This window comes from Nilaparvata lugens, chromosome 10 (genome assembly GCF_014356525.2).
Source record: "Nilaparvata lugens isolate BPH chromosome 10, ASM1435652v1, whole genome shotgun sequence".
Taxonomy (NCBI): Eukaryota; Metazoa; Arthropoda; class Insecta; order Hemiptera; family Delphacidae; genus Nilaparvata; species Nilaparvata lugens.
Window position 1 is genome coordinate 20,040,795 of NC_052513.1, and position 27,501 is coordinate 20,068,295.

Below are 27,501 nucleotides of genomic sequence, written 5' to 3' on the forward strand. Positions count from 1 at the left end.
TAGCGCAATCCGCTTTGTTGAATGATGGACAAGTATAGCAATACTTAGACCTCACTGTAGAAACAAAGATTTAGTGGAATTTCTCCATATTAGGGTGATATGAAATATATGTTTCTTAAATTGACAAATTATTTGGAACTGACATCTATTTAATTTCACCTTAATGAATATTCTACTTGGATTACTTCTTATCTTGTCTGTTGTCGGTACTATCATCAAAGAGAAGTGACACATATAGATTTCATAGATTTAAGATATAGTTTACCACGCTATAAAATAATAATTATTAAAACTAAAATCCAAATAAAAAGCTGTAAATCACCCCAACGACTTTTGCTACTGCAAATATTGACAACAGGGTTAACAGCTAGATGGAAATTCGATGAGCGCTACTATTCAAAAATTATTTGTCAGCCCAGTATTTCCCAGCTGTAGACGCTATAAGATCATACCTGATGTGTCAGGTATACCTGATGGACCCCCAGGAGTGTTATGGAGACCCTGAACCAAGGGCAGATGCTTCTGAGACAAAGAGAGGCTCTTGAAGGCCGATTTCAAAATATTTAGGCTTAAGCCTACAGACTGCATTTCAACTTCCTAATCAGGATTGTGGTCATCTCTACCTGTTAACAATATAATTGTTGCTTCAGGATTTCAAGGGAGATTCACTTAAAACTGTCAGGATTCCTCATGAATAACATCTACATTTATCATTTAACTAATGCAGACAGGAAGACTCACAATTCCGCAAGATGATGTACCTGACTTTTTATTCGGGTTTTTTGTGAAGTTTTGTGCCATCCTAGAGTGAGGCCCACGTAATAATGGCTGTGAAGAAAGATAGGAGAACATCGTTGCCGATTCTCTGCCTTATCACCGCAAAATAAATCACATTATAAAGGAGAAACTTCCCAAATAAGGTCCTTTCACTAAAGTTTTTTATTCTTCCTCAGCGAAGGAGGAACAAACAAAACAGTTTCTATAGTGAGTCCACGTTATATTGACAGTTGAAAAAATTGGAGAGCACCGTTGCCGATTCTCTGCCTTATCACTGCAAAATCAATCACATTATAAAGGACAGAATTATAATTATTATTTTACGAAAATCCCAAATAAATGCTGCAAATCACCCCGAAGACCTCTGCTACTGCAGACATTGACAACAGGGTTAACAGCTAGATAGAAATTCGATGAAAACACTATCCAAAAATTAGTTGCCAGCCCAGGAATCGAACCCGGTATCTCCCAATTGCCAGTCAGGAATGCTTACCCTTACACCAAACTGACAATCTCTGGATAGCAGCGCTCATTTTATACGAAGCCACAGCAGCCAACCAGTTACAGATGGAATTAAATAGAGAATGCATTCTCCATTTAATTCGATCTGTAAGGACAGAATTCTCAAAACGAATTCAATAAGATCGTCGTTCCACTAAAGTTTTTATTATTCCTCCTCAGCGAAGGAGGAACAAATTAAAAACAGTTTCTATAGTGAGTCCACGTTATAATGACAGTGGAGAAATATGGGAGAACACAGTTGCCGATTCTCTGCCTTATCACCGCAGAATAAATCACATTATAAAGGAGAAGCTTTCCGAAATGAATTCAATAAGAACGTCCTTTCACTAGAGTTTTTTATTCCTCCTCAGCGAAGGAGGAACAAACTAAAAACAGTTTCTATAGTGAGGTACTCACTGTGGACAAATATGGGAGAGCAGCGTTGCCGATTCTCTGCCTTAACACTGCAAAATCAATCACATTATAAAGGAGAAGCTTTCCGAAATGAATTCAATAAGAACGTCCTTTCACTAGAGTTTTTTAATCCTCCTTCGCTGAGGAGGAATAAAGTGGAAACAGTTAGGGAGTGGCAAGGCAGAGAATCGGCAATAGAGTTCTCCTAGCTTTCTTCACTGCCATTATAACGTGGACCTCACTATAGTAGGCTTCTACGACTCTCTTATTTTCATCTGGAAAATCATCTTAATATTAATAAAAATTTCCCTATTAACTTATAAACTAATAAACCTTCCTTGTAGGCTCATAAACATAATCTTAAACTCTTCACTAATTTTTGCATATTGAGCAGCTTATGTGAACCCTTTATATTTCTAAAATGTATGAATTCAGGGCTACTTTCTTGTATTTATGAATTATAATTATAGTACCCTTTATATTTCATTGAAAGCCCCTCTCCAAAGTGTATAAATGTTTCCCAGTAGAAGGCTTTACTGAGTCCTTTATCCCCAATTGAATAACCCTCTCTAAAGTATATAAAGCAAATACAGCCTATAAACTTTATTCTTTTACTCTTTATTGATTCATACAACAAGTACATCATTAAAAATTATAGGAAGAGAAAAAATAAGTTAACCTTGTGCTATTCCTCTCCCAAATTTAGATGAGGTTACACATAGTCCGAAATAAGTTAAGTCTTGTAGTTGTTCACTTCACAAAACTTTCAGTTCTTAATCATTTTCACAAACTTTTTGTGTAGTTGAGAAGCTGATATTGTGGTAATTATTAATTTATATATCTGTTTATCAGAGATTGACAATGGTGTAACAACCGAAACCGGATTTTTAACTATCAGGAAAATCTTTGGTTTTTGACAGTTTTTTAGTCTTTTTATTTGATATTTTCACAAAGTAGATTTTTAAATATAGATGCTTCAAACTTAGAAGAAAAATTTCAGATTATTACTTTAAACTTACTTTACAACAATATTTTTCGAGCCTAGAGACCACCTCCTGTTTCAAATCAACAAATTCCACAAGGAAAACAATTTTATTAGCACAAAAAACGCATAAAACTTTCTGAGAAATAATAATTATCCTTTGTTGGCCGATTCAGAGTCGCATATCATCGGCTTGTCGATATTTATAATCAGGGAGAAAAAGCCACATTATGCAAATAGGGACTCAGTGACACTGCACAAATTCCTGCAATAATCATTTTCTAGATGTGTTGATGGCTCTTCTTCCTTCAATGTTGATTTAGCCGGCGTCAATTTGCTGTGATGACGTCATATATTCAACGAAAATCACACTTCAAAATGGGGGACCTCAAAAAAAATCCGGGAATTTCCAACACACATTTGTCATCAACATGACAATCTGAATTTAAGAATCATTTTTTCGAAGCCAGTTGAAGTGAAAAGCCAATATTTATGCAAATTTTACAACAATTGCAAGTCAATATGTGATTTGGAAAATTATCAATCATCGCCGAACAATTGGCTGTATTGATTGACGTTTGATTGATAGTGCTGGAAAAAATAGCTAATGAAAGAATTGTGATGGCCAATTTTGATGGAGATTGACAATCTTCGAATATTTTTACAGGCATGAATAATTATTGGCACTGTTAATTTTTTGCCAATCAGGATGTATCATTGTCAGATTACTGCGCAGTATTGACAGCTGATTAACACATGTTTTTTTCTCTCCAAGTTCAAGTTCACTCAGAACATTAATGACTATTGTGAGGTCCAAGTTACAATGGCAGCCGAGAAAGGTAGGAAAACAGCGATGCCGATTCTCTGCCTTGTCGCTGCCTTCTTGGCGAGGATAGCTGTTACCGGTGTATCTGATGTAGTATCAACTGTTCTTTCTTGTTTGAAATAATCAACTATATTTTATTTGTTAAGAAAATTATGTTTCTCAAAAATATATTCTTCCAATCAGAGAGAATGAGGGAAATGCCGAGCCCATGTATATATGATTGGGATAAGGCTTAGCCAAAGAAGAAGATGAAGACGGGAGGAGAAGAAGAAGAAGAAGACGGAGGAGAAAGAGAGGTCGTGGAAGGAAAAGGAGGAGTGGGCGGAGGAACATGGAAAGTGGTGGAAGAGAGACGAGAGAAGGGAGAAAACAAGAAGAAAATGCAGATAAAGGAGAGAAAATAGAGAAGAGAGAAAGATATGGAAGAAGAAGAAGAAGAAGAAGGAGAAGAAAAAGAGAAAGAAGAAGAAGAAGGAGAAGGAGGAGGAGGAGAAGAAGAAGAAGAATAAGGAGAGAAGTAGTGGGAGATGAAGAGAAGAGGAGGTGAAGAATAGCAGAGGAAAGAGAAGGAGAAGAAACTAGAGAATAAGTTGGAGAGAAACAAGAAGTAGAAGGCGAAGAATAAGGAGGAGGTGGAGTAGAAGAAGAAGAAGAAGAAGAAGAAGAGAAGAGAAGAAGAAGAAGAAGAAAAAGAAGAAGAAGAAGAAAAAGAAAAAGAAAAAGAAGAAGAAGAAGAAGAAGAAGAAGAAGAAGAAGAAGAAGAAGAAGAAGAAGAAGAAGAAAAGAAGAAGAAGAAGAAGAAGAAGAAGAAGAAGAAGAAGAAGAAGAAGAAGAAGAAGAAGAAGAAGAAGAAGAAGAATTGAAAACTCTGGGTCAGCTATTCAATGTAATAACGAGCTTTGGAGACTTGATTCTCGGCTTGCTCGCTCATTCTGATATTTTATTATAGCAGATCATTACATCACTGTAGATACTGTGTGCTATCTATAAGCTTTCTACCTGGCTGCTTGCGCAGTCTATTAGCTGAAAATAGAACTAAAATGAATGGTTTCCCAAAATGCGTTCAATGGTTTAGGTTTTTTGTAAATTAACTTGCTTATCATTCGTTGTTTAGAAGATTCTAAACACAAAATTTGTAGTAAATTAGACGGTTTGTTATTATATCCAACTGGATTCTCGATTTAATAAGTAATTCAGTCATAATTTTGTAAATAAATCATCCAAAACTATGCTTACAAATCAATCGATTTTGAGCTTATTTCAAAATATATCTGGAATATTTTTCTTGTATTTGATGTAGTTTTTAATTTTATTTCGATCTTTACTCTTGATATTTTTTGTTAAAATGAACGGTAAGCTTTGAATTTGAAGAAAACTGAACCAGTGTAGTAAGAAGTCCAATGTTAGTTCAAGTTTCTACCGCTAGACTGCATATGCGTGCAGTCTTTCAATTTTGTTGAGATTTCCAAGCTCAGCTTTGGATCTCAACATTTTTCTGTTGTGGGGAAAATGAAAAATCGGTAGTCGCTCCATTTTTTGGCTTATAACTTATTTATGGTGCGTTCTAGCAGAAATTATCAAGAATGCATTATTGTAGATAACATAATTTTCTACCAGATAACGCTATTTATTCTTTTTCAAAGTCAAGCACTCAAATGTACCGGTAGCCTATAGAATCATAGCTTTTTATAAAAATCATGCTTTTGGACTCGAGGGACCTTGAAACTTATAGAAAACTTGAAATCAGGGTACCTTATTTTTTTGGAAAGCAATACTTTCCTTACCTATGGTAATAGGGCAAGGAAAGTAAAAACAGATTTTGTATATATATTTTTTTTATCACTTTGTGATAGAACAATTTTTGTGGACAATGAAATTTTCTACAGCAATGAATGGAAAGAAGCTTTTATGGTTTGAAATGCAACCGATTTTGTTTTTATATTCAGCCTATTTATTAAATTTATTCGTTCATGTATCAATTTGTAAAAAAATCCGGTTTACAGTATGCTACAGATTTTATTACATAGGTATAAATAGTGAGGTCCACGTTTTAATGGAACTACTTAATTCTTCTTATCCTTCTCTACTTATTCTACTTATCCTTCTCTTATGAGAAAGATATAGGAGATCAACTTTGCCGATCCTCTGTCTTGTCAATGCCTTCTATAGACGGTAACTGATACAGGTTTATTAATGTATTAACTGTTCATTCTCGTTTATAATAATCAATTATATTTTATTAAGCAAGAAATTATATTTTTCAATAATTTCATAATTTATTTTCATTCATTTGTTAATTAATTATCAATTCTGCATTTTTAAAAGACGATCTGGCAACAGCAAAGCAAGAGAGAGATACCGTAGCGCTATCCGCTTTGTTGAATGATAGACAAGGATAGCAATACCATTGCTAATCAAACACTGCCATTATAACGTGAACCTCACTATAACCTGTTTGGAAAATTCCCAAGATTTTGATAATGGATTCCCTCACATCCTCAGACAAACCAATTTTTTTTTGCTATAAAAAAGTACACATATTTTGAACTTCTGGCTTTTCTCAATTTTTTCAAATCCAATCAAGCTTGATAATTATTTCAATAGAATTTTGCTTTGCCATGACGTAGGCTATATAGCAAACAAGTTGATTGGATAACTCAATGGAAACTTGATTGAAATCTGTTAATGTTTGAACTGTTAAAAATCATTGATTGTTCTATTCAAGAAAATATTCCTTGAGGATTTTAATCATAATATCCAATGAAGTTACAGTACAGTATTGTATTGTGCCCTGTATTGTAGGCCAATATCTTCCACATTATTGCAGCCTTTTAAGATTTGAAATTGGGAATTTTCCAGTAAGTACCGTATTCCGATCTTAAAATAAATGCTTATTTATAAATAAAAATACAAATCTCAGTACCTTTTAAATTTTTTGTCACAACTTGTTTCGGACATTAAAGCCATTTTCAAGTGAAAATGTTGTGACAAAATAATTTAAAAGGGTACTGAGATTTATATTAAAAGTAGCCCTAAAGAAAAAAGACAATAAAATATTTAATAATTTGACCTATATATTAATTTATTATGTTTACAAGAAATCACTGATCGAGAAAGAAAAACTAAGGTTACACCTTGTATTATTTCTCTCCCAAATTTAGATAACATTTTATTATGAATATTGAAATTCTTTCAGCTAAAATTATTAATAAACCACGTCTTTATCCAGGAATAGTCTGAAATATCCTGGTTATTAACATGCTATTCACCATTTAATAGAAAAGATTAAGAATAGATGAATATTAGTTCTATTATGAATTAGTATTACTACCTATGTTTCATCTTTGCTAATAGCCTACCTATAATAGTGAGGTCCACGTTATAATGGCAGTGTTTGATTAGCAATGGTATTACTATCCTTGTCTATCATTCAACAAAGCGAATAGCGCTATCTCTTTCTCGCTTTGCCAGACCGTATTTTAACAATGTAGAATTTATTATTAATTAACAAAATATTTCATTTCAGTTATGTAAATTCATTATGAAACTTTTGAAAAGTATAATTTCTTGCTTAATAAAATATAATTGATTATTTTAAACGATAATATATTAAATTAATAAACTTGTATAAGCTATTGTCTATAGAAGGCTTTGACAAGACAGAGGTTCGGCAACGTTGTTTTCCTGTGTCTTTCTCCACTGCCATTAGAACGTGGACATCACTATTGGTTCCACAGCTATGAAGGTATAGTTCAACAACTCCGTACTTTTTCAAATGTCCATTCACTAATTTATAGATCTTAATAAATGAACTCTTCTTTAGATGTAATTAATTTAAATATAATTTAATCTATTTATTAGTAATTTGTAATTATATTTCAATCTTTAGATAGGCCCACATGGATTTATTTTTGCACAGCTTAAGGCTTTGCAAAGGCTAAAAATAAACTTTTTACTCGTGATAATTTTCAAAGTTTTTTGATTTGGATATCATCAAGCTATCAAAATAAAAGAATTTTGTCAGGGAAACATTTTTTCTGATCATTACTTTTTGAGATATTAGCGCCTAAAGTTTAAATTTTTGAGACAGAGCATTTCAAATTCGATAAGAGATAAATCCATGAGATTTAGAGGATAGATTGATTCTTCATGGTATTGTTGATCTAGTAAAAAAAATTCCTGAAAATATCAATTTTTGAGATAGTTATTCAATTTAACAAAAATAACTTTTAGTTTTTTGGTAAATTGGATAACTTTTCCAAAACTTGATATTTTCAGAAAATTTTTGTTTCACTATAGATCAACAATACCACGAAGAATCCATCCTCTAAATCTCATGGATTTATATCGTACCGAATTCGAAAAATGTTCTGTCCCATAAATTCAAACTTCAGTCGCTCATATCTCAAAAAGTAATGATCGGGAAAAAAATGTTTTCCTGAGAAAACTTACATTTTGATAGCTTGATGATATACAAATCGAAAAACTTGGAAAAATATCACGAGTAGAAAGTTTATTTTTAGCCTTTGCACAGCCTTAACATAATGTATACATACGGTACTTCTTTTCAGGTTCAATTGAAAGATGATCACATTAAAAATTTCTCTAATTTTCCTGATTTGTATATGGTCTCTAGATGTTTCAGTATGTGTAAGTAGAAAATAAAAATACAGTAATTTATGGCTACGGTATATAGATTTTATCAATATTGATATGTTTTGCTAAGGGTGATGCCTACATAATCGGCAGGCTTGTGCATGGTAAATGAGATGGGTAATCAAATGAAAGTACCGTATTTCTTAGCTGTATAGATTTTATCAATATTGATATGCTTTGCTGAGTGTGATGCCCACATCATCTACAGGCTTGTGTGTGGGTAATGAGATGGACTTTGATGTGGGATGACTGTACCTACAGATTCAGGCGAGTTCCAAGCCACCGAGGAAGCGATCTATCAAATTTTTTTATTGAATAATATATACTTTTTGAGTACCTAGTTGAGAAGATGATATTGTTAAATAAAAAAAAGACTAAGAAATTGTCAAAAACCATAGAATTATTGATAGTTAGAAAGACTGGTTTCGGTTGTTACACCATTGTCAATCTCTGAATGATAATCACTACACAAAAAGTTGATATTGTGGAAATTATTCATATTGAATAAGAAGGCTAAGTAACTCAATTTAAACTTAAATAATTGTAGTTTCGACAATTTCTTAGCCTTTCTATATTTTATTTGATAAGAATAATATGTAGGTACTATTATAATTAAATATTATACACAGTAGAAGCCATTGGCCATATATGAGCTATAAAGCAAATCCGTGAAATCTCCATTTTTTGCTCAGAAAACTTGTGATGTGCTTATGTATACTAGTATAGTATCATAGAGAAAAAATAGCGTAAGTAGATATCCCATGGTATAGGGCGTTTATGTAGCAATTTTTACTGTTTTGGCCGGGTAAGAGTGTATGAACGGCACAATATGAGAGAAAGAACAGGAAAGAACTACGTGGACTATCAGCTTGAGATAACAGTTTGCCGTGCTACCAATTTTTCCTTAAACGGTTGGAATAGCATTTAACACCTATCAACCTAAGGATAGTTGTCGGCTCCAATGAAATAGATTCTTGATAAATTGTGAATGGATCTATTGCCTATGAATGAGAAATCCAGTTTTCAGAGCAAATTAACTTATAATCTTCAGATGAATTTATACAAATACATAAAGAACTATATCTTAAGCCTAATTATTTTTAGAGTAACTACGAACTAAAATACTTATCTAGTTTACAGTTGAAAAACAGTGGCTATTGGCTTGAAGATACAAACAGCTAAATCTTAACAAAATAGAACACAAAAATTTGTATAAAACTCAATTTAAAACATTAATAAACGAAAATGATTCAGAGCAAAATTCCACAACAACACTCATAGCCAGCCATTTTTCTAGAGAGGGCAGAACAGGAAAAACCTGAGTTGCAAGTCACAAAGCCAACGCCTTGTTCAGTATAGATTTTACAGACACGTCACCAAAAAATTATAACTTACAAGTTTAGAATTCACATTCTACATCTGTTCTCAATAAAACTTTATTTTGAAACTATTATTTTAAATTTTTATATATATCTCGATTTAAATAAACCATTTATCTAGTAATTTTGTTAACCCTGCCTCGGTGACACCATGGAACAATGCAACAAACATTTACGATAATAAATTCTCCGTCAAAAAGTTTGTCCGTCTATTGATGACTCTGATATTTACTATAAAGTTCCATAGATCTCGAATTGAAGATTCGATTCAAATGTGAGAAAAAATGTAATATTACAAATACCCCCCTCTTGACATAGAAAAATTTTACTGTTTGAAAATTTAAAGAAAAATTTACATTGACCCTAATGAAAATTGTTGAAATTTAAATTTGAGAACAGTAACAATTTTTTCTAGAAAAACATTACATGTCATCCAATAATATTGAAAATTATTATAAAAATTCATCAATAGCGTTTGTTATATGTTTCCAAACAATATTCAAAATATAGAATATCAATATTACTTTTGATTTAGTTTTATAATTTAAAGGAAAATATCTCAACAGAAAGTTTAATATGTAAAGAATAGTTTTTTGAAATTGCACATAAATTTAATAGATAGAAAAATTTAATTTTTATTGCATAAAAAAATTTAGTATGTTGAATAAAAAAATTATTATTATTATTATTTTTTTAAATGAATTGATGAATTGTTACATTTAATTTTCACATAAAATTTCAATAAATAAAAAATGTTCATTTCTTTCACTATTGATGCGGTTGATTTTATTGATGCACATTTTGGAAAACAGTCCGTTAAGGCACTCAGTATGATTTTCAGTTAAGTGTGACTCCAATGTGATGACGTTAGTGTTGGGCTGATCTGGATGCACGTAGTGTTGGGCTGATACTTGTAGTCGACTGATGCATATCAAACTCGATACAGGTGACATCTCAGTTAGCATTGCCTCATGCTTGTAGTAGATGGCTGCATACCAAACTCGATACAGGTGACATCTCAGTTAGCATTGCTTCATGCTTGTAGTAGACGGCTGCATTCCAAATTCAATACAGAGTCACATAAATTTTGTATCATATTTGTAATTATACAATGTACATTTCAGGCTTGAAATGACAATGTAATTCGTTTTTTGGAAAAGAGATAGACGCTGCATACAGGATTAATTTAGGTGAGGATTAATTTAGGTAAGGTTTGGTTTTTTGATATTTTCAGCTTTCAAGGTTTAGAATTCTGCATACAGGAATAATTTAGGAGAGGATTTTTTGAATCAATTCTTTCATGATACTGTGACTGTTCTTCTGAATTCAAAGTTGCGAATATGAACATGGATGACAATTACCTCCAGGTAATGCAGTAGTGTTGAAGTTTGAGATATGGAGTCAGCAATAAGCATTGGCATTGCTATTGGCGTATGCTTTGGTGTCGGCTTTGGCATCGGCGTTGATATTGGCATTGGCATTGGCGCAGGCATTGGCATTGGCGCAGGCATTGGCATTAGCATTGGCGCAGATTTTGGCATTGGCGTAGCTATTGGCATTGGCGCAGGCATTGACATCAGCACAGGCATCGCATTGATTTTGGTGTTGGCATCAGCATTGGCGCAGGCATTGGCATAGCTATTGGCATTGGTGCAGCATTGGCGCAGATTTTGGCATTGGCGCAGGCATTGACGTAGCTATTGGCATTGGCGCAGGCATTGATATCAGCACAGGCATCGGCGTAGATTTTGGCATTTTGGAGTAGTTATTAGTGTTGATATTGGCGTAGTTATTAGTGTAGGCATCAGCATTGATTTTGGCGTAGTTATTGGTGTTGGTATTGGTGTTGACATTGGCATAGTTATTGGTGTAGGCCGCAGCGTTGACGCAGATTTTGGCATAGATATTGGCGTAGTTATGTCACACTAGTTCGAAAATCACCCAAATGTTCTTAACACTCTTCATGGCGTTCACTTGTTGCTGATTTCGAGATTCACATGATAACTATTTCAATGTTAATGTCTGTGCTGTACCTGTTATCTTAAAATGCTTATAAACTAAAAAGAAAAACTTGATTAGGCTATCAATACAATCTAATACACATGAAAATTATTTTTAAGTATTTATGAAATTGAAATTTGTTAACATCCTATTATACAGTCAGCAATACATAAATTGTGAAATATGTACATATCAATGATAAATTTAAAAAAAAATTCATTTTCATCTATTCACTGTTCAAATATCAAAATTTAATCCATTCTTCAAAATAGAAATAGAATTTCATAACACCCTGAATCATTATCAAAATTGTAAAAAACATCAGATCATCACAACAAAAATTTAATTTCAATATATATTTCAATAATTTCAGACATTGGTCTTCTATTCACAATCATTTCATAATATATCTGCATTTCATTATCATTTATATAACATTTCATTTATAGCATTATAGCAAGTTCATTTCACATTTATGATTTATCATTCAGGGTTTCAAAATTATTTAGTTTAATTTTGTTTTCAAAAATTGTATAAAAAGCAAATTATTTAATATTGTTAATCATCGTTTGTTGGATACTATAGTTTATTTCGACTCTTCAATGTTCTAAACACAAGCTACATTTCATGACAAAACTTTACTATCAATCATTAAACAAGAAATCATTCAAAACATCAATAATATTTTGCTTCAAAGGCAAACAATATTCATAAGTAATCTGCATCTATGGCAATCAACATTATTAATCATTATTTTGCATCTATGGCAATCAACATTATTAATCATTATTTTGCATCTATGGCAATCAACATAAGTAATCAACACAAAAAATATTATCTCACTACTGCCTCTCTAAGTCATAACCTCTGTTATTCCTTCTTTAGGCAATAATGGGTTTCCATCTCAAAAAACAATCACATACCAGCGAAATTCTAATCAACAAACCCCACTAAAAATTCTACATACACTCCAGCATCCATTTCAAACGATAATCAATCATATCAAAATTTATAGAACAAACAGTTTTAAAATTTAAAAAAAAAAAATCAATCACAAAAACTTATTTCAATTAATAATATAACAAAACGTTTTAAATTGAACCATTTATTTTTTAAAATAATTTAAAATTTAAAGACTGTATAATAAGTACAAACATTTCAAGATTATAATACAAAGATGATCAAGATGAATAATGGGTAAATAAGTTCCCTAAAAAATACAAACAAGAGAAAAAGAAAACTGGGTAAATAAATTCCCTAAAAAATACAAACAAGAGGAAAAGAAAATTGGGTAAATAAATTCCCTAAAAAATACAAACAAGAGGAAAAGAAAATTGGGTAAATAAATTCCCTAAAACAATACACATTTCAAAATAAGTGATACATGATGAAAAAATATGTCACAAGCAATCCATCCTCTAAATCTCATGGATTTATATCGTACCGAATTCGAAAAATGTTCTGTCCCATAAATTCAAACTTCAGTCGCTCATATCTCAAAAAGTAATGATCGGGAAAAAAATGTTTTCCTGAGAAAACTTACATTTGATAGCTTGATGATATACAAATCGAAAAACTTGGAAAAATATCACGAGTAGAAAGTTTATTTTTAGCCTTTGCACAGCCTTAACATAATGTATACATACGGTACTTCTTTTCAGGTTCAATTGAAAGATGATCACATTAAAAATTTCTCTAATTTCCTGATTTGTATATGGTCTCTAGATGTTTCAGTATGTGTAAGTAGAAAATAAAAATACAGTAATTTATGGCTACGGTATATAGATTTTATCAATATTGATATGTTTTGCTAAGGGTGATGCCTACATAATCGGCAGGCTTGTGCGTGGTAAATGAGATGGGTAATCAAATGAAAGTACCGTATTTCTTAGCTGTATAGATTTTATCAATATTGATATGCTTTGCTGAGTGTGATGCCCACATCATCTACAGGCTTGTGCGTGGGTAATGAGATGGACTTTGATGTGGGATGACTGTACCTACAGATTCAGGCGAGTTCCAAGCCACCGAGGAAGCGATCTATCAAATTTTTTTATTGAATAATATATACTTTTTGAGTACCTAGTTGAGAAGATGATATTGTTAAATAAAAAAAAGACTAAGAAATTGTCAAAAACCATAGAATTATTGATAGTTAGAAAGACCGGTTTCGGTTGTTACACCATTGTCAATCTCTGAATGATAATCTACACAAAAAGTTGATATTGTGGAAATTATTCATATTGAATAAGAAGGCTAAGTAACTCAATTTAAACTTAAATAATTGTAGTTTCGACAATTTCTTAGCCTTTCTATATTTTATTTGATAAGAATAATATGTAGGTACTATTATAATTAAATATTATACACAGTAGAAGCCATTGGCCATATATGAGCTATAAAGCAAATCCGTGATTTCCCCTTTTTTTGCTCAGAAAACTTGTGATGAGCTTATGTATACTAGTATAGTAGCATAGAGAAAAAATAGCGTAAGTAGATATCCCATGGTATAGGGCGTTTATGTAGCAACTTTCACTGTTATCTCAAGCCGATTACTGTCGATTATTGTCGATTTTTACTGTTTTGGCCGGGTAAGAGTGTATGAACGGCACAATATGAGAGAAAGAACAAGAAAGAACTACGTGGACTATCAGCTTGAGATAACAGTTAAAGTTGCAACATAAACGTCCTATACCATGGGATATCTTCTTATGCTATTGTTCTCTATGATAGTAGGTACCTATTGATGTTTTTAAAAGAAATCAAATTGAAAAAACCCATTTGAGACATTTTTTTAACTAACAAATGAGACGTTCTCCTCATTCTTTATTATATTCTATTTTATTATATCATATTCTATTCTATAATGAGGTTAACGTTGTAATGCCAGTGGAGTAGGATAAGAGAGCATCGTTGCTGATTCTCTGTCTTGCCACTACCTTCTATATAGAGGATAATTGATACTGGTAGGCTGTCTGATGTAATATTAACTGTTCATTATTATTTAAAATAATCAACTACATTTTATTCGCCAAGAAAATATATTTTCAATAATATTAAATAATGAATTTTCATGATTGTGATTAAATATTTTTTTAGTTATATTTCTACACAGTTAGAAAACATCTGGCAACTTTGCGGAGCTAGAAAAGGATAGATCTATCTGCTTTGTCGAATGATAGACAAGGATAGCACCAATTTTAATCAAATATACTGCCATTGAAACGTGTAACTCACGTGTATTGTATTCCAGGTATTCCAGAATGCAACTGATCCCCCAGTGGCACCAGTTCCAGACAAACCGGAAAATTCAACGGGTTCGCCACCTGCACCAGGTCCAGTGTCGTCAAACGAAGCGGGAAATTCAACGGGTTCGCCACCTGCACCAGGTCCAGTGTCGTCAAACGAAGCAGAAAATTCAACGGGTTCGCCACCTGCACCAGGTCCAGTGTCGTCAAACGAACCGGAAAATTCAACGGGTTCGCCACCTGCACCAGGTCCAGTGTCGTCATACAAACCACACAAATTTTTGATTTCACCAGCTCAACCAGCAGGCGTGCCAACTATATTTGCAAAACAAGTTGATTTGAAGCAACAAGCCACATATTTCAATAGTCTGATCTCTCAGCATAAATTGGACCAAATGGCCATTGATCTGGCTAAATTAACTTGTGAACAGAGAATGCAGGTCAAAGTGGAATATACGAACGCCTATTCTCGTGTAAGTTAACTGGAAATACATAAACCCGATCACACAAAAAAGCCGGTTAAATTTTGACCGTGATTAATTTCATGAGGAACCAATCAGAGAAGGCTTCTAATGGAATAAATCAGGATTAAAATTCAACCGGATCTTGTGCAACCGAGCCTATCAGTATAATAGAGGAAAGAATTGGCTTATACAAGTACTCAATAGGAAAAACACGAATGACGCATCATCACGTCTAAACTACTGGACTAATTAACTTGAAATTTTGCATACTATAGATTCTCAATTTACTGAGGATGGTGATAGGCCTATTTTAAATTCTTCAATATTTCAGTAGGTAAAGTTTTTAGTTTGTCAAGTTTTTAATTAGACCCTTTTGTGGAGCACGGGTTACCTGCTAGACTACTATACAGGGTGATTCATAATTATGGTAAAATAATTCAATACGTGATAGTAGAGGTAATAATAAGAAGAAAAGTTCTTATAAACATATATCCATAAACGCTTCATTAGCGAGCTATACAGAGTGAAAACTTTCGCCCGGAATTCAGTTCCTCTGGTGAAAAACACTGATGCTGAATTGTTTGGGGACTAGTTTTTAAAAAACGTATGGTGGATTCATATGGAAAAATATCTGAAAAATTGAATAAAACTAGTCTGGAAGCTGTAGTGTGAGTAGTTTTTGAGAAAAAAGTTAAAATATGCAAGAAATCTATGTAGAAAAACACAGACTTCTACGTTTGATGCCCAATAACTTTCTTTAATGACCAGTAAACATATATTTTTTTTGAAATAACAATTGTAGAGAATTTAATTCTGAAAAGAATTATGTAAGCTGTGTAAACTAAATTTAAATAATAGTTGAATAAAATGTATTTTAATGTAGTACATTACACCATAAAAATTTGCTGTTTTATGAGGAGAGAACTAATAGCTCATAGGTTGTAGCTGATTGCAAATAAAATATTCGGTTTTTTATGAAAAGTTTGATTCCTATATGGAAGTAACATATTATCTAAATGACATTAAACTTATACCAAAAGACTAAAGATGATGATCAAAGTGACCTCCATTGTTCTTAATGCATATGTTCAGACGTCTTCTCATATCAATTGTCGGACCCGTTCAAATATTCCAGGAGTCTGCTATAATTATCATTCCTATTCCGTTCAAAATTCTTAATCGGAGTTCTTCAATTGTATCAATCGGAGTATTGTATACTAAGGTTTTCAAGTGTCCCCAAAGATAAGAATCCAGAGGATTCAAGTGTGGTGACCTAGCTGGCCACGGTACTGGCCCACTTTGGCCTATCCATTGATTTGGAAACCTGTGATTCAGGTGTTCGTGTTCACGAACAGCAACACTGAAGTGTGCTGGAGCTCCATCATGCATAAACCAAATGTATTGGCGCAACTGAAGAGGTACATCTTCAAGTAAGATAAATAGCTCCTCTCTCAAAAAGTTTAAGTAGATTATGCCATTTGTTAGAGCCAATGAGGTGGACTTCTAAACACGTTACTTAGTAGCTCAGAAAATAAAATTGTTACCTTTAAAGGTGTCTCATTTGGGTATGGCGGGTTCACAGTGGACTGTAAGAGCGGTCTCCTCGTTCTGGTAGGCGGCAACACGTTCAGATAATCAGGATTCACTTGCACTAGCGATGATGAATACATGGGCCCATGTCATGGCGAAGAGATTACACAAAGAAGATCCAAATCTAGATATTTAGCGGAGTACTCTAACAATAACTTTTCCTAACTAGTCGCGGTAGTAGTTTAAATTCAAACAAGCGGAGCGGTAATACATTTATGACTTCTTTAAAAAGAGAAACAACCGTGAAGCGTCAGGGCACCAAGCTTCCTCAAGCAGTTACAAATCGGAAGAGAGCTGGTAAGCAAAAAGGCGGGGGAAAACAGGGAGAACAGTGCCAACTACATATAGAACTAAGCGATCTTAGAGTGGCTGATGGCAGTGGCACGCTAGATGGCCGTGGGTGAGCGCAGTCGATTCAAATGGCTTGGCCCATACATACTCCCCCCCCCCAAAAACGAACAGTTTTTAAATCGGGTGAAGCAGCAACAAACACTGTACATTGCGGCAGGGCGGTCAGCAATAACTAGATGGCGATGGGTCTGCGGTCTTGAATACAGTGAGCGGAGAAGTCCAGAGCGATGTGGTGTGAACATGGGAGCGTGATGTGAAGACAAGCGGGGCAGCACAGCACAAGTTGTGGAATGCGCGTAGACATGAACTGTGGTGCGGTCATAGAAATGGAGCGAAGCGTCAACAGAGGTGCGGTCATCAAAACAGCTAAGTGAAGCAAAGCAGCAAACAGCGGTGTGGTCATCAGGATGTTGCGGCAGAGTGGATAACACAAGGCGGCGATAACGAAACGACGCGGACAGTCACAGGTTATGCGGGTAAAACCAAACTATTTACAATAACATTGTTAGATTGTTCTCAATGAGGCGGTGAGTCGGAGGCGGCAGAAGGCGGAGGCGGCAGAGCGGAGCGGCGGGAGGCGGCAGATCGGAGGCAGCGGGAGGCGGCGACTCAGAGGCGGCAAAAGGCGGAGGCGGCAGAGCGGAGCGGCGGGAGGCGGCAGATCGGAGGCAGCGGGAGGCAGCGAGTCGGAGGCGGCCGGGTTACCAGGAATAATGGAATTTTCTGCGGATATAAAGATGTTGGAGTATAAATCGGCACCAATCAGTAGGTCGATTTCAGCAGGCTCATCAAAATTAGGATCAGCAAGGTCCAGATGCGCAAACGAATTCTTTAGTGCGGGGTGAAGCGGAAAGACAGGAAGATTGCCAGCAATTTGATCTAATACAAGAGCTTTGGTAGAAAGAGTAATATCAAATTGAGGTTTGGACAATATTCTTAGCTGCACGATGCCTTTGACAGATGTCCTTTTTTCAGAGATTCCTTTCAGTTGGATTTGAGCGGGCACAACAACTAAACCCATTGCGGTGGCGGCTCGGGTGGTGATAATGGAGCGCATGGAACCAGAGTCCAACACAGCACGCAACAAGAAGGGTTGATTTTATTGGTTCAGGACTGTAATGACAGCGGTTCCAAGTAAAGCAGAAGCATGTACAGCCTTCACCTGAGTGCAGCCACTAAAAGTATGTGGTATAGAAGATAGAGAACTGTTTGTTACATATTGTGCACTGGAGGCAGGGCTTGAACTTACGGGCGGAGATGCACAACTGTTGACTGGTGGCGAACTAGGAGGCAGATTAGAGCTGATAGCCAGGTTTGGTGCGCTGCTAGAAGGTGTATGATAAGAGCTTACTGGCGGTTGTGGTGGGGCAGCGGCAAAAGTCGGCACAGGTAGCGGGCTGAAACCAGGAGGAGGCAGATGGTGTGCGGAGTTTTGGCTAGTACCGGTATGCGGGCGTCCATATTGATTTGGTGCTTGGTGTGGTTCAGCAAACCGATGTTCAGAGCGTTGTTCTTTAAAAAGTAATGATTGAAGATTGTTAGCGTTATTGCACAGAAGCATATGATGGTGATTAGAGCGGCAGTTCTTGCAGCAAATTGTTGAGTTGCAATTTGCTTTCAGGTGAGACCCTAGGCAAACAAAGCACCTTTTGTGTTGCTTTACAATTTGATTGCGTTTGGATACTGATTCTCTTTTGAAAATGTTGCATCTATACAATTGATGTCCTTCTGAACAAAGAACACAAATGCCACCACTGATTGGATACCCAGTTTTAGTTGAAGAGAAGGGCTGCTTCCTCTGTTGATAATTACTTGTGCTAGGTTCAGCTTTAACAGAAATGGGATCTACATATTCAATGCTGGCGCTAATTACTTGTTCATATTTGCGGGTTAGTGCGGTCACTCCCAGAGATTTTTCTTGACTAGCCACAAAACTCAATAAACGGTCAAAGGTGGGAACTTGATCATCTGGTACGGATTCTTCAAATTTGGTGCGGACAGAAAGCGGTAATTTGTGAATGCACATCATGGTAATCAAAAAATCAGCTTGGTTCAGGTTCATGTTAAATAGCGATCGTTCGGCTGAATTGAGCTCGATAGAAAATTTTTTCAAAGTTTCAGCCAGAGTAGTAGAAGGAACAAAGGTATCAAATTTATTATATAAACTGTATGCTTGATACCGGATATTGGTGTATCATTTGTGCAAGCTGTCATAGGCAGCTTTGTAACATTCAGCGGTGTTGGCGTAATTTTGAACCAAGGTCAAAGCATCACCACTTAAATATGAAGTTAGAAGATGGTATTTGGCCTCACTGGAATAGTCTTTACTGGTGTGAACAGCAGCATCAAAAACATTTTTGAAAACATTCCATTCATGAGGTTCGCCTGAAAATGTAGGTATCTGCAACTGAGGTTTTACAAAATTATTAATTGGCAGTTCATTAGCGGTAACAGCAGATTTAGGAATGGTATCAACCAGCTTGATACTATCAAATCTGGTTTGGAATTGGATTTGCAGTTCAGCAAACTCCAAGATAACTTCCTCAGATAGTGACTCTTTATCTGTTGCCTCATATTCACTCATTAATTTATCAAATTTCTTATCCAGACCAAAATAAAATTCACTACAAGTCATAGGTACTTGTTCATTGTACTTATCAGCTAGAGAAGATATCGATTGGTGCAATCTTCTTAACTTATTCAATAAAGGAAAATTCGACGCCATGGTTGTTATGAATAATCATACAGAAATAGAAAAATAGGTTACCAGATTGAAATTTACAACCGAAAAAGTTCAGATTAGCGGAAAATTGAAATGAGCGTTTTCACTGTTTGTAGGTCGCTTTTCCTCCAGTATCTGGCTACGGTGGACCAGGTTTTGTGTTAAAGCCAATGAGGTGGACTTCTAAACATGTTACTTAGTAGCTCAGAAAATAAAATTGTTACCTTTAAAGGCGTCTCGTTTGGGTATGGCGGGTTCACAGTGGACTGTAAGAGCGGTCTCCTCGTTCTGGTAGGCGGCAACACATTCAGATAATCAGGATTCACTTGCACTAGCGATGATGAATACATGGGCCCATGTCGTGGCGAAGAGATTACACAAAGAAGATCCAAATCTAGATATTTAGCGGAGTACTCTAACAATAACTTTTCCTAACTAGTCGCGGTAGTAGTTTAAATTCAAACAAGCGAAGCGGTAATACATTTATGACTTCTTTAAAAAGAGAAACAACCGTGAAGCTTCAGGGCACCAAGCTTCCTCAAGCAGTTACAAATCGGAAGAGTGCTGGTAAGCAAAAAGGCGGGGGAAAACAGGGAGAACAGTGCCAACTACATATAGAACTAAGCGATCTTAGAGCGGCTGATGGCAGTGGCACGCTAGATGGCCGTGGGTGAGCGCGGTCGATTCAAATGGCTTGGCCCATACACCATTAAGCCTGGGAGAAAGCTCGAACAGAAGTAGATGATCTCCTATCAGTTCTATTACTGCCCAAATGTTTACTGAAAACTGATATTATGGACGATTGATGGCATGAGGATTGTCAGCTGCCCAAATATGTTGGTTGTGGACGTTAACGATAGCAGTTCTTGTAAAGTGTGCCTTGTCAGTAAATGAAACGGTTGTTTAAAAGTTTGGGTTGACAAGTTTTTCTAAAAACCATTGGCAAATACCAGCACGGGGAATACAGTCTCGTGGCAATAGAGTATGAACTTTCTGGAGGTGGTATGGATGTAATTGTTGCTCTTTTAGGATCCTCAAACTAATAGATTGATTGAAATTAAACTGCACTGATTATTCTCTCGTGCTCTTCTCTGGATCTTCATAAATTTCATTAATAACTTGTTCTTTAACTCAACAGTCCAAGTGGATCGGGGTCTGCCTGCATAAAATAATGTGCTCTTTGGACATCAAAGAACCTGTTTCAGACAGACGTTGATGAATAGTGGCAAAAAACCTCGAACTTGGACATACTCGGTTAGGAAAGTTTTCTTGATACAAACGTCATGCTTCAGTTCTATTACTGTGTCCCATCCCATACATCAAATGCACGTCAGCTAATTCGGAGTATGAATAATGTCTAAAGTTACCTGCCGTTTTTTAAAAAGTTAACACTCAACACAAAAAAGCAAAGTGAAATGGTTACAAATAACTGGTTAATAGATTAAACAAAAAACACAGCGCGGTTACAGTAGGCCTAACTTACAGTTTGTTGTTTTGTTCAACAGTGAGCTAAAATATTTCTGAAAATAATTTTCAGCTGATAATTTCTTTTGAATATTTTCTTATTCGAAACAGAATAGATCAGCTGTTTTGGAACAGCTGTTATTTAAATCCATGTTTTATTTGCAATCAGCTACAACCTATGAGTTATTAGTTCTCTCCTCATAAAACAGCAAATTTTTGTGGTGTAATGTACTACATTAGAATACATTTTATTCAACTATAATTTAAATTTAGTTTACACAGCTTACATAATTCTTTTCAGAATTAAATTCTCTACAATTGTTATTTCAAAAAATTATATGTTTACTGGTCATTAAAGAAAGTTATTGGGCATCAAACATAAAAGTCTGTGTTTTTCTACGTAGATTTCTTGCATATTTTAACTTTTTTCTCAAAAACTACTCATACTACAGCTTCCAGACTAGTTTTATTCAATTTTTCTGATATTTTTCCATATGAATCCACCATACATTTTTTAAAAACTAGTCTCCAAACAATTCAGCATCGATGTATTTCACCAGAGGAAATGAATTCCGGGCAAAATCTTTCATTCTGTATAGCTCGCTAATGAATAAGCGTTTATGGATATATGTTTATATGAACTTCTTTTCTTATTTCTACCTCTACTATCACGTATTAAAATATTTTACCATAATTATGAATCATCCTGTATATCCAGGTCAAGTCAGGTCAGGGACCTTTCTTTAATGGACTCCCCACCAACACAAAGCCATACGATTTACTTTTTTAGGCCTATATAATTTGAGATTCATGATTTTTTGCCACACTGCACAGAAAGCAGCTGTTTTCCAGTTCCTACATAGATCTGAAAGACATTGTTTGCAGACGACTCCCGTCTGACTTCAGAACATGTTTCTTTCCGGCTAAGGCCGGAAAGGGTACCCTTTCCGGCCGCTAACATGGAACTAAGAAAGGTGATCAAAAAACAGCTGATCAAAAAACTATTCATTATTTGTGTTCATTATTCAATAATTGAAACATTTATAATAATATCATCTTATTGTCATTTGAAAGAATAAAAAAAGTATAACTCAACCTCCCACATAATCTTTTAGGTTAATTAGACAAATCAGAATAAAAATAAAAATACTTGGACAATTTCCTGATATTCAGATTACCTCAAATTTGCTAGAGCTATCACCTTCCACTTCTGCTTTTGGAAGTGATTAGTAAACAACTATTCTCATATATATATAAGCTTATTGTTTATTTTTCTGTGTGGCGAAAAATAGCGTTCGCACCACGGGCAAAAATGTTTTTCCGGCTCAAAATCAGTTTTCAAGTCCGAGGCCGTAGGCCGAGGACTAGAAAAGATTGGGAGCCGGAAAAACATTTTTGCCCGTGGTGCGAACGCTATTTTTCGCCACACAGAAAAATAAACAATAAGCTTATATATATATGAGAATAGTTGTTTACTAATCACTCGGCCTACGGCCTCGGACTTGAAAACTGATTTCGAGCCGGAAAAGTCACATTTTCTGCTCTAGGTGCGTTCTTATAACGCACCTTATAACGTTCTAGTTCTTATTGTAAGTTTTTTCTGCAAATATAATGTGATAGGCTCGGTTGTAGGGCACTTATTAAAACTAATAAGCCTAAATATAGCTTTCATATTCATTTAATAATAAATAATGGACCATTTTATTTTTGAAAAATAATAATGCTTCCACATTAAAAAATTATCTGGCAACGTTGTGGAGCTAGGAAATAATAGCTCCCTTGCTTTGTCGAATGGAAGAAATTGTAGAAAATTAAAATCACTCAAACTCTCAGGAATGACAGTACTTGACGAGAGAAACAATAATATGTCATCACATTGGCAAAATTCACTCCTATTCTTGAGTTATAAGCATTTGAAGATGAGTGATTTCTCTGATCTGAGAGTGGAGGAAAGGTTTTATGTTTTAGTGGATATCTCACTGTCTATTGTAGCAAAACGTCTCATATTAATGATTCAAAAAGAATACCACAACTTTGAAAATCTGTATTTAATCAAGGAAACATAATAGAAACTTGGGTTATAAATCAAAATGAAGAGTATTAAAATAAGTTTTTTCCCACTAGAAAACAAGTTCACAAATGTCCAATGTGACCCCCTCCAGACACTCGAGTGATAACAATATGATACTCGAACTCATTGCACACCCTCAGTAGCATATCGGGCGTAACAGTTTGTATAGCTGCTGTTATTCCTTGTTTGAGCTCCTCAATGTTAGCTGGTAGGGGCGTTCGATACACCTTATCTTTAACGTACCCCCATAGAAAAAAAATCGCAGGGGGTGAGGTCAGGGCATCTTGGAGGCCAGTGATGAAGTGCTCTGTCTGGAGCTGCCCAGCAGCCGATCCATTGACTCGGATAGTTTTCATTCAAATAGGCACGGACAGATGAGTGCCAATGGGACTAAATAAGCAACTAAAAAAACTTCAGAGCTTCTTCAAATCGATGACAGATAGTGCTTTACTCTTCGTTTATTCTTTGCAGAGTTATCCATTTTCAATGTTGTGGTATTCTTTTTGAATCACGGTGTATAATCATCGAATTTGACAATTTTTGGAATTATTTCATTTGCGTATTTCATTTTATTGTGTTATTTGCTTTGAAATTCAGTCCATAGAACAGGATATAGATGGCAAGACGAAGAAGACATTTATGCGACTGCTCTACGCTTTAATTCAGCCTATGCCTGAGCTGATGGCTGCCACTATTGATTGGTCGATAACTCAGAAACAAGATTTTCTTTACGTATCACTGATATGTACAACTCCTGCCGATCTACTCACTCAGATTGCAAACACATATGCAGCAAGTTTGTATACAGATTCTCTCATTTTTACTTTCCTTGCCCTATTACCATAGGTAAGGAAAGTATTGCTTTCCGAAAAAATTAAGGAACCCCAATTTCTTAATTTCTATACGTTTCAAGGTCCCCTGAGTCCAAAAAGTGGTTTTTGGGTATTGGTGTGTGTGTGTGTGTGTGTGTGTGTGTGTGTGTGTGTGTGTGTGTGTGTGTGTATGAGTGTATGTGCGTCTGTGTACACGATATCTCATCTCCCAATCAACGGAACGACTTGAAATTTGGAACTTAAGGTCCTTACACTATAAGGATCCGACACGAACAATTTCGATCAAATGCAATTCAATATGGCGGCTAAAATGGCGAAAATGTCGTCAAAAACAGGGTTTTTCGCGATTTTCTCGGAAATGGCTCCAACGATTTTGATCAAATTTATACCTAAAATACTCATTGATAAGCTATATCAACTTCCACAAGTCCTATATCTGTAAAAATTTCAGGAGCTCCGCTTCATCTATGCGAAGTTTGATTTTAGATTCCCAATTATCAGGCTTCAGATACAATTTAAACAAAAAAATTTGGGTAGAAAAGATTGAGCATGAAAAGCTCTACAATTAATGTTCAGTAACATTTTTACCTAAAATTGAAAATAAGCTCGAAATTCGATGAAATGTGATTATTTCAATTGCAAAGTGTTGGCAACAGTTGATTCTATGAAACCATTCACTATGAAGAGATAGCAGACATCGTTTGTCTCCAGCGTTATTGCCTGACACCAGCTGGCTCAGATCTTTTAATTGGTAGACTTTGAATGCGCTGGAACACTAGCGTCAGGTAATCAATTTTCGTAACGGCAAGGAAAGTTGTGTGAGTGTGCCACACCAGATTTTTTATCTCATCATCTGTACTTTAAATATCGCGGGGACCGAGCTTCGCTCTGTAGTACAAAAGCATAAAAAATTTATTACGAAAGGAGAAATTATAATAACATTCATAGTTCATACAGAAGTTTTCTACCTAATCACAGTAAATTGAGATTAATTTCCAGAGGAATGCAAAAATTTCCTTCACAAAGGCCCGGTTGCACAAATAAAAAGCCGGTTAAATTTTAATCCTGATTAATTTCACGTGAACCAAATCATAGAAGACCATTTCAAAGAGATGGATCTTCTGGAATTAATCAGGATTGAAAATAACCTGGCTTTTTTGCAACCGGCACTAAGTACCTGATTGAATGATTACAAAAGTTCAACAGCTGAATCATAATGTTGACACAGTCCCACACACATGAACTCGATCTCTCACTTCTATCATCAACAGACGACGAAATAGTTATTATAAGCTGTTTTTCCAAGGATGAATAGTAATTAATGTCCTTCAGCGAATTTTCCCAGGGATGAGACCTAGTGCAATCGAATCTTTATATTATAAACCTACTATGTTCTGAATTTCGTGAGAATCGTTAGAGCCGTTTTCGAGATCCGGTGAAATACAAACATACAAACATATAAACTTTTAAACATCTGAACCTCCAAACATATAAACAGAAATTGCTCGTTTAATAGTATAGGATAAAGTGAAGAACTGGCTCATACACGTACGGGATAGGAAAATTATGTTTGACTCATCATCACGTCTCAACTACTCAACTGATTAAATTGAAATTTTGCATACAGATTCTTAATTTACCGAGGATGGTTATAGGCCTATTTTGAATTCTTCAAGATTTCAGTTGGTCCAGTTCTCAGTTTTTCCTATTTTTGGAAACTTTATTAATCAAAATTAAGACAGTTTTGTGTTTAAGGCTGTAGTCCTCCCCAATATTTTTTGGTAGAGAGTTACTGGGAAGGATGTTTTTAATATTCTTTCCAAAGAATTAACATTGATATGCCCAAAGCTCCACCAATTTATGTAGATGCATTACAATATTATCTTGTATAGTTATACCAAATTGCTTTTTTTCATATCATTCTACAGTTCAATAATTATTTTCTCAGTTTATTTTATGTAAACTCATCTAAAACTTTGCTGTATTGTAAGCTATTGTATAAGTGTATAAGCTAGTAGACCTATATATTGTAATCTACATAAATAAAGTACTCAATCAATCAATCATTGTGTATGATTTTTGCTTGTATTTGATGAGATGGAATCAAATCGAATTTGTTTTTATTATCCACGATAACATGGTACAAAAATTCAAATCATATAACAACGCTACATCTTCTGCAACCAAATAATCATATTAAAACTTTCAGTTGAACTTAAATAATTAATCATAATAACTAAATTTAACTGCTATATATTATATCGTAGTTCATAAAATACAACATTATTTTTTAATAAACTTCATGAAAACTCTCCACAAAGGCGAAGCCTGTGTGTGGAAGAGGGTAAATTAATTTAAATTAATAATGATGGATACTCATGCTTCTGCTGGGGTTTTTCGAGAATTTTTTTCTAACAAGTTTGTATATTGATTTTATTGTAGCCTACCGTTTTCCCAAGAAATAATTCTAGATTATTTTTATTTTAGAATTTTTCAGCAATTCAAATTCAATTAGCAGAGCATCTATTCAAAAGATCTATATAATCTACTACCGTAAACCGTATTTATTGTAATAATTCCACTTTTCCTTTCCAATTTCAGAAAACAATAAGAAATTAGTTGATGCCATTATGCAAAATATGAAAGATGTGGATGGCCAAGACTTTTTAAGTGACATTGTGAATGCTGTAACTGGATTTGAATCTATGGTAAACTATTTTACAAAATATATAATCAATAACTTTTAATTTATTTTATTCAATATTTACAATGAATACCTCAACAATGAATTAATTTATAGTCATCCCAAGGCAAAGTGACGTCAGCAAGAGTAGTTGGAGATTATATGCTTGTAAACTTATATAAAATTCAAATGATTTGAGATTGACAATTTGAAATTAAAGTACCTATTTTGAGGTGAATGCAACAATTTCATCTGAATTTGTTATTCAATCTACGGTATTTAAAGGTCTAAAATTCAAATAACCGTTGATTTTGCAACATTTTTATTTGAAAGCATTATTCTATTCTATTTCTAAAGATGGATTGAACTGAATAATCTCAATTTTCAATATCATCTGAATTTATTATTCAATCTACGGTATTTAAAGGTCTAAACTTCAAATAACCGTTGATTTTGCACCATTTTTATTTGAAAGCATTATTCTATTCTATTTCTAGAGATGGATTGAACTGAATAATCTCAATTTTCAATATAATTTG

The 27,501-nt window shown here is 34.6% G+C and overlaps 1 protein-coding gene across 2 annotated transcripts in view; it reads left to right on the plus strand.

Moving 5' to 3' along the window:
- Positions 1 to 6,227: 6,227 nt before the first annotated feature.
- LOC111046752 (annexin A4) overlaps positions 6,228 to 27,501 on the plus strand; it is a 35,565-nt gene continuing 14,291 nt past the window's right edge. The window contains exons 1-5 of one of the 2 annotated variants that reach the window (XM_039436514.1): positions 6,228 to 6,358; positions 8,072 to 8,150; positions 14,790 to 15,257; positions 24,044 to 24,242; positions 26,881 to 26,987. In XM_039436514.1, the coding sequence (XP_039292448.1) occupies positions 8,085 to 8,150; positions 14,790 to 15,257; positions 24,044 to 24,242; positions 26,881 to 26,987 (840 nt within the window). In that variant the 5' untranslated portion in view covers positions 6,228 to 6,358; positions 8,072 to 8,084. The remainder of the gene's footprint in view (positions 6,359 to 8,071; positions 8,151 to 14,789; positions 15,258 to 24,043; positions 24,243 to 26,880; positions 26,988 to 27,501) is intronic. The other variant, XM_039436515.1, reaches the window with a different exon arrangement.